Source organism: Ricinus communis, chromosome 4, assembly GCF_019578655.1.
Source record: "Ricinus communis isolate WT05 ecotype wild-type chromosome 4, ASM1957865v1, whole genome shotgun sequence".
NCBI classification, from domain to species: Eukaryota; Viridiplantae; Streptophyta; class Magnoliopsida; order Malpighiales; family Euphorbiaceae; genus Ricinus; species Ricinus communis.
Genome location: NC_063259.1, coordinates 30,165,116 through 30,177,164, shown reverse-complemented (window position 1 = coordinate 30,177,164; position 12,049 = coordinate 30,165,116). Strand labels below are relative to the sequence as shown.

At 36.9% G+C, this 12,049-nt stretch overlaps 3 protein-coding genes across 3 annotated transcripts; 2 read left to right on the top strand and 1 right to left on the bottom strand.

Moving 5' to 3' along the window:
* Positions 1-636: 636 nt before the first annotated feature.
* On the top strand, positions 637-1,998 carry LOC8270011. The gene is made up of 3 exons (XM_002510736.4): positions 637-859; positions 1,153-1,479; positions 1,569-1,998. Exons 1-3 carry the CDS (start codon positions 652-654, stop codon positions 1,730-1,732), a joined length of 699 nt encoding a protein of 232 aa, XP_002510782.3. The 5' UTR covers positions 637-651; the 3' UTR covers positions 1,733-1,998.
* Positions 1,999-4,326: 2,328 nt separating this feature from the next.
* LOC8270012 (probable CoA ligase CCL9) lies at positions 4,327-7,563 on the top strand. Its single transcript, XM_002510737.4, has 4 exons — positions 4,327-4,740; positions 5,090-6,131; positions 6,505-6,608; positions 7,130-7,563. The coding sequence occupies exons 1-4, from the start codon at positions 4,540-4,542 to the stop codon at positions 7,346-7,348; spliced, it is 1,566 nt and encodes a 521-aa protein (XP_002510783.1). The 5' UTR covers positions 4,327-4,539; the 3' UTR covers positions 7,349-7,563.
* A 1,489-nt stretch (positions 7,564-9,052) lies between these two features.
* LOC8270013 (tubulin beta-1 chain) lies at positions 9,053-11,453 on the bottom strand. The gene is made up of 3 exons (XM_002510738.4): positions 10,962-11,453; positions 10,379-10,648; positions 9,053-9,976 (listed from the first exon to the last, which is right to left on the bottom strand). Exons 1-3 carry the CDS (start codon positions 11,353-11,355, stop codon positions 9,294-9,296), a joined length of 1,347 nt encoding a protein of 448 aa, XP_002510784.1. The 5' UTR covers positions 11,356-11,453; the 3' UTR covers positions 9,053-9,293.
* Positions 11,454-12,049: the final 596 nt, after the last annotated feature.

Here is a 12,049-nt window from a genome sequence, read left to right as displayed (position 1 = left end):
AAAATAATTTACTTTTATTGTAATGAAAAGCATAACAACAGAGTAAGATGCGGGTAAATAAGTAATTGATAGTAAAGCCTAATCCGTCGTGAAATTCCTATGACTAAAAATTGGACGAGCCATAAACCTAATGTTTATCACCATAATCATGGGAACTACCGGCCTAACTTGGAATATTCAAACGCAAATCCAGCCGTCCGCAATGGACGGAGAAGAAAAGTCATTCAATTTCAATTTATCATATTTTCAGTTGACTTCTCTAAGAAAACCAAATGCTTCTAACCGTAATTGTATTTGAATTGCCTATCGTCGTTTAAACCAAATGCGCACAGCATTTAGTAGTAACAACCAAATATGGAAAACCCAGTTCCCATAACAACTGTGATTCAATGTTCTCATGCGAGTGGTACATGCATTCGTATCCGCCACTGATAGCGGTTGTAATTGAAATACAGAAAAGTACAGAACTTTAGGACACGTTGCAAACGCAGGATCAATTCCAACGACCAGACCTTTCTGCTGTCTTTCTCTAACTTCTAAGGTAGCCTTTGTATCCATTTTGCACGTTGATTACCAAGTCATTAATCTGTCCTGGAGGCCCTGGACTTCCAAATCTACAGTTCTAATTCCCAACTGAAACTATGTATATAAATGGACTTGACCCTTCTCTTTAGTATTCACAACAAATTAATTCCAGCTCCCAGGGAACTACACAAAGTTAGCAACTTTGTATATCCTAACCGAGTTTGCCTGCCTAGTATACAGTATCTCTTCCCAATTGAAATTGTGCTCATGGCTACCTTCAAGACCCTGGCTCTCTTGACTCTTGCCCTTGTTTTCTCTAAGCAAGGCACTCTAGGTAAGCCATTTACTGAAATCCATATCTATGTCCATCATAAAAAAGAAAAAAAGGCAGCCTACTTGCCAGGTTAAAGCGTGCCTCATAGTACATGAGATCAGGAATTCAAATCCTAATGATTGATGCCCTTTATCCTGTAAAGAATTTTCTAAATATGCATCATAGAAAAAAAGAATGCAGCATATATATGTAATCTTGGTGGTTCTTTTCATTTTCTTGTTAAACGTGTTCGAAAAACTTTCGGCAGGCTTAATTTGTATATGAACTAATGGTTTTATAATCATGAGCTGCAGGAGAAATAACATGCGAGAATCTGGACCAAGAGACATGTTCTTACGCAGTCTCTTCATCCGGTAAGCGCTGCGTACTGGAGACCCACGTCAAAAGGAGCGGAAAAGCATCATACGCTTGCCGTAACTCTGAAATCGAAGCTGATAGATTAAGAAACTGGATTGAAACTGACCAGTGCATCAAAGCATGCGGCCTTGATAGAAAATCGCTAGGAATCTCATCAGATTCTCTCCTCGAGTCTAGCTTCACAAAGCAACTCTGCTCTCCTCAGTGCTATGATAGCTGCCCCAACATCATTGATCTTTATTTTAATCTTGCTGCTGGGGAAGGTATAGAACTATAGATATACAAGCATTATATTCTTCTTTTTCTTCTTCCAAATGGCTCACAGCAAGAGTGTTCCTCTATGAATGTATAGGTGTATTTCTTCCCAAGCTCTGTCAGGCAACAAAGGGAAATGCTCGCAGAGAATTGACAGCTGATATCCGTAGCTCTGGTATGGTTGCACTAGCACCAATTCAAACAGTGAAGTACACAGCTGTTCCAGCAATGGCACCGGCATTGACACCGACAATTTACTAGTTAAATTCTTGCAAGGAATACAACATAGAATCAACTTATCGGTATGGATTTAGGATATAAATATACAAAAATAAAGAAGTAGCACCAAGAGTTTTGTAGCCTGTCAGCTGGCGTGCTCCTTCAGCTTTAATTGGTTCATAGTGTGGGCATGCAAGTATATGCTGTGTCTGTTATATATATGAAAATCTGCATTATTATACAATTAATAGTTGGCTTATGTTCTCAAAATGATTCTTGACTCAAATAATAAAGGCCTTTGTTTTTTATTTGTGATTATAATGTATTTGTCTAAAATCAACGTACTCGACGTTCACCAGTGAATGCAGCAGTGCCAAGTGAATGTTATGCACACTTTTATTTCCATTTTTTGTTTTACCAGAGGACCCTGTTTCTAAAACAAATGTTAATGAATGGATTTAAGAAAAGACATGCTTCTACTTTGCGGTGCCTAAAACAGGATCCAATTATTCCGCAGGAAATTAGCTAAAGATTTAAATGTCAGCATAGACCGATACAGAAAATCAAGAACAGGCTTTGGAAACTTAAACACCAATTATATAATGAAGTCATTGAGTAAAGACTTGGAATTTCTAAGTAGCATATGCATTTTCCATTTGAAAATGAATCGAAGACTGCCTTTGTGTTTCAATAAATGACCGTAAAATTGCAGGATGAACAATAACAACCATAGAATTGTGGGTGTTGACCAAAGTAGTTAGTCTTAATTCCTTAAGAAAACTAAGGCAATTGGATAGACTATGGATAAACTCTGAATTCTCACCTTACTTCTACAATCATCATAAGGTACCCAACTTTTAAAATGGAAAGCTAAAATGATATGTTTCTTGTCGAAGACTACTACTAACTAAAGCATCAGAAGGATATTGAGAGGAAAACCGTGTAAAATATTAAAATTCGAAGAGCGGATACTAACATTTAAAACTCCTCCAATCAACTAATTCGAATAGTAGTTTCATTTGTGAGAATTAGAAAAGTCTGATATCCGGTTCTTTTCACCATATTCCATTGATATTTACAAAAACTTGTTACTCATATAATGAATATAAAAAGATTGGCTACCCATTAGACCTGATGCATACTCCTCCACATTCAAAATTCCTGGCGAGTTAAGGTACTTGTCAGATTTATGAAGACTCATAGGATGAACACTCACATTTTCCACCTCCAAGAGTATAATAAAGTATGCTTTCTGAGGTATAGTCTTTGAGACGTGACCACTCTTCCAGAAGAAACTAGAAATACTAGATACTTACAATCATATTGCAATTAGAACCTTTAAACACTTACTTGAAGTTTAAATAATCACTGATTTAAGAATTAAAGTGGTTTTCCAGGTACAGAATCTGGTCCATTTTAAACTCTTTATTTTATAGATATTTATTTATATTGATTGTCGATATCAAAATCTTTTAGCAAATTAAAACGCTCATGAACAGCAGTCGGCCTTCTTTAGTACTCAAGCTAAATGAACAATTAAGCTAGAATGCTCGGATATCTTGGCTAATGCATGTAAAATATTAAATAATTTTAAGAAATGGAGGCATGGCAGGTTTAAACTAAGCAGCAATCCTCTCTTAAGCTATTTTAATCACTTCATATTTCATACAATTTTTATATCCCAGAAACCCGCATAAGGCAATATTAGAGTAACAAAATTGTCGATAAAACATGCTTATGTTCAATTACGTAACAATATTAAAGTTTTAAGTAACATAATGACAAATCGTGAGAACGACACCTGTTTCCACAATCTCCATAGAAAAAGAAAAAAGAAAATGATTCTGTCGACAAAATAGAGCAACAAGTTATACTTATAAAAAGCATTACCTTCTTTTTTTATTCAGGGAATAGCATACTTCATTGTGTTTCCTATTACATCTCTTAAATATTATGACATAATTTGTTTTATTGTACAAGAAAATCCTATATTAAAATATAACAAATTAAGGGTTTAGCACTGCAAAACCTCCAGCAAATCATAAACATGCTCGACCATATCTCTGATTTTGTTCCTTAAAGGGCACAATTCTGGGCCACTTCGGGACATTTTCTGTTTTTTTCTTTTCGTGAGATATTGGGTATATACTGATAATACTCATTTTAAATTTCCTCAGGGACGATTTGGCCTTTCGAGAACGTATGACTAGGGACAATCACCGGCCACGTGTAAAGTCTTTGTCTCACATTCCTTAATGAGGTCAATACACGTCACCATTTCCAGAAATGCCAAAAATGAGTCATTAATGATTATCTACGTGTCAACAGAGGATTTTCAAGGCGAATCTTCTAAAAAGAAATATAATTTTTTAAAAAAATTTTAAAAAAGATTATTTAGTATGGAATAGTTCAGGCTCGTAATTGGATATGCCTAACGAGAAAAATAGGGTGAATGAAGTCCAAAATTCCAAACTCTAAGGACTGAACTCGAAGTTTAGTCCATAGGTGAAGCCTAAAGGACAGCTGCCCCTGGTTTTAATTAAATTTTAGCAAAAAAAGAAAAGGACGAAATCCCAAGAAAGCAAAATTGCTGAAGATAAAAGCATATATTGGCAAGTGGCGGCAAACCTGCCCCGAGTACAGCCTTCACCTAAAGGAAAACAGAGCGCCCCCAGCCTCATAGCCAAACAAGATATCATCAAACTCCATAAATAAGTAAACGTGGTCGCGGTTTTCCCTATATCCTTTGCAATAGCAATACAATACATGTTCCCTTCTTTTATCTAACAAAAACCCAAAACCAATCCAATCTTCCCTTTCCATTACAATTATTCTCGACCGAATTGGTGATGGACTCTCTAACCCTCACCGGACTACTGAAACGCGTCGCCCTAGAGTTTCCTGACAATCGAGCAGTTTCAGTTTCTGGAAAATTTGACTTGTCACATTCTCAGCTTAATGAACTTGTTGATCAGGCTGCTTCCCGACTTGTTGCCGCTGGGATTAAGCCTTCCGATGTTGTTGCCCTTACTTTTCCTAATACCGTCGAGGTTTGTTTCAACTGCCTTCGTTCCTTCCTTTTCTGTTTTCTTCGTAAATAATTTATTCCTGATTGCTCGATGATAACAAGGTCGCTAGGAAACAAATAAAAAAAGCTTTATAATTGCCTGATTTTAACTAACAAGAATGAATTTATTATAAGTTTTGATAGCTAAAATGGTATTTACAGGGTACTTACGATATATGTGTTCCTTGCCTTATTAGGCCACACATAGAGTTTTATAAGTGTTTGTTACTGTTTTATTTATTCCAATTTGTTCTTCGGGATTTATGTTCAAATTCTTCAGTAATTCCAAAAGACGTTGATTTATTTGTCCTATTTGCTGCTAATTTTTACAGTTTATAATACTGTTTCTGGCCGTAATCCGAGTCCGCGCCACGGCTGCGCCGCTTAATGCAGCCTACACAACTGAAGAATTTGAGTTCTACTTATCAGACTCAGAGTCCAAACTCTTACTAACCCCACTGGAAGGCAACAGCTCTGCTCAATCTGCAGCTTCCAAGCTCAACATCCCTCATGCCACCGCTGTATTGCCCGCAGCCGATTCTGAGCTGTCTCTTTCACTCCCTGAATCAGACTTTAACTCGCTTTCTCAGCTCACTGACGAGCCATCCGATGTGGCTCTGTTCCTCCACACCTCTGGCACCACAAGCAGACCCAAAGGGGTGCCATTGACACAACTCAATTTAGCTTCCTCTGTCAGAAACATAAAGGCGGTGTATAAGCTCACTGAATCTGACTCTACCGTTATAGTCCTGCCTTTATTTCATGTTCACGGATTGGTAGCCGGGTTATTGAGCTCACTCGCAGCTGGAGCCGCGGTGGCTCTTCCTGCCGCGGGCAGGTTCTCAGCTTCAACATTTTGGAAAGATATGGTTAAATACAGTGCTACGTGGTACACTGCTGTTCCCACCATTCATCAAATCATACTGGATCGCCACCTGAATAATCCTGAAGCCGATTACCCAAAACTCCGGTTCATTCGGAGCTGTAGTGCGTCTCTTGCACCTGCTATATTGGATAGGCTGGAGGAGAACTTTGGGGCACCGGTGTTGGAGGCATATGCAATGACAGAGGCTACCCATTTGATGTCATCAAACCCGTTACCGGAAGATGGCCCGCATAAGGCCGGGTCGGTTGGAAAACCTGTGGGTCAAGAGATGGCAATATTGGATGAAAATGGGGTGGCTCAAAAGGCTAATGCTAGTGGGGAGGTGTGCATAAGGGGTCCAAATGTGACCAAGGGATATAAAAATAATCCTGAGGCTAATAAGGCTGCATTTCAGTTCGGGTGGTTTCACACAGGAGATCTTGGTTATCTTAATTCGGATGGTTATTTGCATCTGGTGGGTAGGATTAAGGAGCTCATCAACCGTGGAGGTAAAATATTTCTTTTGTTATTTCTTATGACTAGCCGGCAACATGCACCTTGCAAATTTTATGTCATTTTTATGTCAGTCCACATCATGATCAAATGAAAAGCTTTCATTTTAGTTTTGAACGCTAGCGGCATTAATACTATGTTAGAGCATAGATGCTGACTAGCTTGTGTCCATTCTGCCAAGTTGAGAAAAGTTGTTTTGCATAGAGGATGGGCCATATTTTGTCAGGTAGCTCAAAGACGTGGCTAAGCCTATTCGTGGCAGATTTGCTATTGTTACATCCTGCAAAAAATACAAATTGCTGGGATCATCTCAATTATTTTAAATACCACTTAAATGTGACCCTCTTTTCTTTCTGGTGACTTCTTCAGGGGAGAAAATATCACCAATAGAAGTGGACGCAGTTCTTTTATCTCATCCAGAAATTGCTCAAGCTGTTGCTTTTGGAGTCCCCGATGACAAATATGGCGAAGAGGTAAGATCAAGAAAATTAGATTTCCTTGAATTATCCATCATTCCATTTACAAACCTTAATCTATTAAGGTCTAGAATTGTAGCAATATAGACAACATCCCCTCTAAAATATACCCTCAAGACGCATGAGCACAGATTATATCAGTCGTTACTCTTTAGGCCCCACTGTGATGAAAACAGGCACCAGGAAGCACTAATTTACTAATTAACTTTGTGGTTTACGTGTTATATGACTTGGACCAGGCGCTTCCAATTGCATGTCGATAAGTCATACATGAAGACTTAATGGGTTTTTAAAAAAAAAAAGATTGCGTAATAGAAAGAGACAGTAACACAATGCATAGGGTGATTGCTCACAAGGATTATCACAACTTGGACACCTTTTAGGTCAGGAATGGAGCTGTACTGAGACTAGTGCATTGTTGGTCATATTATTGAAGCCTAAATATTTGCCTCTCCTAGAGCTGAAGTTTTAGAATTTCTTGATTTTCTAATCAATATATGCTTTCGTGTCACCATCAGATAAATTGTGCAATAATTCCTAGAGATGGATCCAACATTGACGAGGCAGAGGTCCTGAGATATTGCAAAAAGAATCTGGCAGCTTTCAAAGTGCCCAAGAAGGTGTTCATCACAGACACTCTACCAAAGACAGCCAGTGGTAAAATCCAAAGACGAATTGTAGCTGAGCACTTCCTTGCTCAAATTTCAACTGCTAGAGTCCCCAAGTTTGGAGCCTAAACGGACAAACTGCTACTCAATTTCAATCTGCTTACTGTGCCCAGATATTTTGGGGAACCCATTAATTATGCTAGCAGATATGAAGTTAGACCTGTAAGAAATTAGATGATGTCTATATTCAATGCACTTTAAAGTATAATCTGGTAATTTATTTATGTAATATTAATTATTATTATAGTCTAAAATGTTTAATGAAACCTTGTCCATTTTATTTAGTGCTATAGAGTATTTATGTTTTAAGAATATGCTGACTGACCATATGGGAGAAAATACTTGACAGGTTGTTGAGTACTTGAATTTGCCATCGCATCAGGGCGTTGCAATTGATACTGATGCCTTCTTTTTATTTTATTTTATTTTATTTATTAAAGATGCTGATTTCAATTAATTTATATAAAGTCGTAAAAGATTTTGACACGTATAATGTATTAGACTTGGATAGGTACACTTTAACAGATGTTATATGATATATTAGCCTCTTATGTGTAAACCTATTTCGACTCTAGCCTTCCAACTTTTATTAGTTTTTACTTTATAAATTGGAAAACTTATACAATTGCGGTAATCTATTACCGGGGAAAATGGCTTATTTACATGCCAAATGCAACAAATTGATCTATACGTGAATAGACATTTATTATTTTATTATTGCGCAAGTAATACACATAATTACTTATTATATGATTGATAATATAATTATTAATAAATTATATCATTATTTCTTTAAACAAATAAATTCTATTATTATTTCAATCGCTTTTATTTTTGTTTTATAAATATTTAATAGTTACTATATACTATTTATATAATGGGCTATTTTATCAATCAAAGAATCATTAAAAATGGTAGTTTAAGATTTCTTTTGTTATTGTTATGGATTGTTAGTATTATTTTATTAATTCAAAAATCATAACTGTATCTTTTATTTTAAAAAATTTAAAAGAATGAGAATTGACTAACATTTTCAAAAGCATACAATAATAGTTCTATCCTATTATTAAATATTTTTCACTCTTTAATTTTAATGCTTCTCCTTAAATTAATAGAATTTTCTGTATATTAAAATATTTTAATCATATTTTAGGAAATAATTAGGATATAAAATATATCAAAACAAAAAAAGAATTAACCTCATAAAATTTCTGATATTTTAAATTCTGAGAATACAAGATCAATTATAAATTTTTAATGTTAAGTTTCAAAAATTTAAATATTAAATTATATTTATATTATGAATACATTAATTGATAAATTATGGCATGATTAAATTATTTTGTATTTGTATTTTGTATTTACACATGAAAATACGTTTTGATTTTCGTATTAAAACAATAATAGTACCAGCAGTCCAAATATGACACGGGTGAACGAGCCAAGATATAAATCCTTAATTCCAAATTAGGGGCCGGAAATGTTTGTTGTTTAAATGCCGAAACAAATGACCATATAATTCTCTTGATCATTGGGCTATTAAACTCCATAATTCGATTGTAACAAGCACCTGATGAGAACTTGGCAATGAATCTCCATTGATCCTTTAGAATTGAAAAGAAAAAAGTAACAAGAAAAGCATTTCTAAATGCCATTGTGGATAAAGAAAAACTGGGCATACGTGGCTAACAGCACCACTCGTGCTACCTACAAGGCAATTAGCAGAAGATAAAACATAAACCAGGGACAAGGAAATCCCAAAACACAAGAATATAATCGGAAGGCCAATTGTATAACATCAGCTATATAAAATCACCAAAAAAATAATCCCAACTGGTTGATAGTCATTTCTGACGACAATAGACATTTTGCCTAAAATATAATACCTAAAGTACCCACTGAACATAGACAACATCAACACAATCAAACGCCCAAATAAGGTATTCAGGTACAAAAGAAACATTAAGTCCGGAGTCACAACAAACATAATAGCCAGACACTAACACTAAAGTATTTAAACCTCCTCTTGAACTTCGTCCTCATCCTCATAGTCCTCATATCCTTCCTCATCTGCTGTTGCATCTTGGTACTGTTGATACTCGGACACCAAATCATTCATGTTACTCTCCGCTTCAGTAAACTCCATCTCATCCATACCTTCTCCAGTGTACCAATGCAAGAAAGCCTTCCTCCGGAACATGGCAGTGAATTGCTCACTAACCCTGCGGAACATTTCCTGAATTGAAGTGGAGTTCCCAATGAATGTTGAGGCCATCTTCAATCCAGTAGGAGGGATGTCACAAACTGTAGACTTGACATTGTTGGGGATCCACTCTACGAAGTAAGATGAATTCTTGTTTTGAACATTAATCATCTGTTCATCAACTTCTTTGGTGCTCATTTTGCCGCGGAACATAGCAGAAGCAGTCAAATATCGGCCATGGCGAGGATCAGCAGCACACATCATGTTCTTGGCATCCCACATTTGCTGAGTTAGCTCAGGTACAGTAAGAGCCCTGTATTGTTGTGACCCACGAGAAGTGAGTGGTGCAAATCCAACCATAAAGAAGTGCAACCGAGGAAATGGGATAAGATTGACAGCAAGTTTGCGAAGATCAGAGTTGAGTTGACCAGGGAAGCGAAGACAGCACGTGACCCCACTCATGGTGGCTGAGATAAGATGGTTAAGGTCTCCAACTGGATGAAAACACAAGGAACCGCTGGTTAGCTTAACAACTTTCAGAAAATGTAGATGCATTTAAAATAACAGAGCACAATTTAATTATGACTGTAGTCTGTCTCAACCCTTAAATACACAAGCCCCAGTGAATGGCGGTTACAGCTACACCAATTTCCTTTTAAATGTACATCAACTACTACCAACTAAGGTAATAGAAATCTACACCATATAACATGATAATGTCCTAATTTTCTATTTCAGCAGCAAAAATAAGAAACATTGCTTCCAAACAAAAAACTGTAATCTCTTTCAAGATCACAGAAAAGTAAGAGTAGAAATATGACACATAGCAACCATTTCAAAACTTAAACAGTAGCAAAATAAACTGCAGCTGAATGTAAAAGGCTGAAAATACTTACAACTAGGTGTAGTTAGCTTAAGAGTTCTGAAGCAAATATCATAAAGAGCCTCATTATCCAAAACCATACACTCGTCTGCATTCTCAACAAGTTGGTGCACAGAGAGTGTAGCATTATATGGCTCAACAACTGTATCAGACACCTTTGGGGATGGGAACACAGAGAATGTAAGCATCATCCGGTCTGGATACTCTTCTCTTATCTTTGAAATTAGCAGCGTTCCCATTCCTGATCCAGTGCCTCCTCCCAAAGAATGGCAAACTTGAAACCCTGCAAAGAAATTTAAAAAACATGGGAGAAAGAAAAGGCCCAATAAGTCTAACAACACAACTTATAATATCAATAGATAGAGGTGCTTTGTCTTAGCAAAAAGAACAGATAAAGGTTGTAAAATTAAAATTAAAAACAGTACAAACTAACATTTCTAGGTTTTCAATTTCAAAAAACCACTTCAGCATTTTCAAAATTTATTGGATCTAGTCAAACCCAATTTAGCAAACAAAGAAACCTAACATTTTCAGAAGAAGCAAAACCCTAACTAACCAAACATTAAAGAATAACACAAACCACGAACTAATATTACCTTGCAAGCAGTCACAGTTCTCTGCTTCTTTCCTAACAACATCGAGAACCGAGTCAATCAACTCAGCTCCTTCGGTATAGTGACCTTTGGCCCAGTTATTCCCAGCACCAGACTGTCCGAATACGAAGTTATCGGGTCGGAATATCTGACCGTACGGCCCAGATCTGACGCTATCCATGGTACCAGGCTCCAGATCCATTAAAACGGCGCGTGGAACAAACCTTCCGCAACTCGCTTCATTATAGTAAACATTAACTCGTTCGAGTTGCAGATCATTGTCCCCTTGGTACCTTCCGGTGGAGTCGATTCCATGCTCCGCGCATACTACCTCCCAGAACTTGGCTCCGATCTGGTTGCCGCATTGGCCTCCTTGAATGTGAAGGATCTCACGCATTTTTTTTCCTGAATTGAAACGGTGAGTTTTATGAGAGAGTGTGTGGGTTTAGTGTGTTTTCCGAGCGAGCAGATAAGGAAATGGGGCGAGAGATAGAGAAGGTTATATAGTCGCAAGATAACGGAGGGGCTTTCTGGCGTTAATTGGAGTGGGAGTTAACGGTAAATGCGACGGACGTTTAGTTTAAGTGGGAATTTGAATTTTGAAAATTGGGAGAGGAGTTTTTAATTTATTTTTGAAATGTGATTACGATTCGGTAAGGGACGGTGTGATAATTTGAACGTAGACGCGCCCTTGAGGAGAGTGAAGAAGAGGCGCAATGGCATCTGGATAAAAGATTAAAAGGAAGGAAGATCTTATATATGTGAGTGTGCGCACATGAGAAAGCACGTGAATTGAGAAGAGTGTCATGTGATTGCCAACTTAAGGACATACTTACTACAGTTACCTTTTGATTGCTGGACCAGCGCTTTTTGATATTATAGTAGCAAGTAGCAAGTAGCAAGTCCAACTGCCCAAGCCATGTATGGGACCCACTAATGGCTTCTATTTTTTGGCACTGTTGAATGTCAAATTATAAGACTAAAGTTATTATTTATGAACCCAAACCATAGAATTAGAAATGGCTTTTCTAAACAAACAGAGAGCAGGAGAAGGATATGATGAGTAATGGACCATACAAAGAGTACGTTTC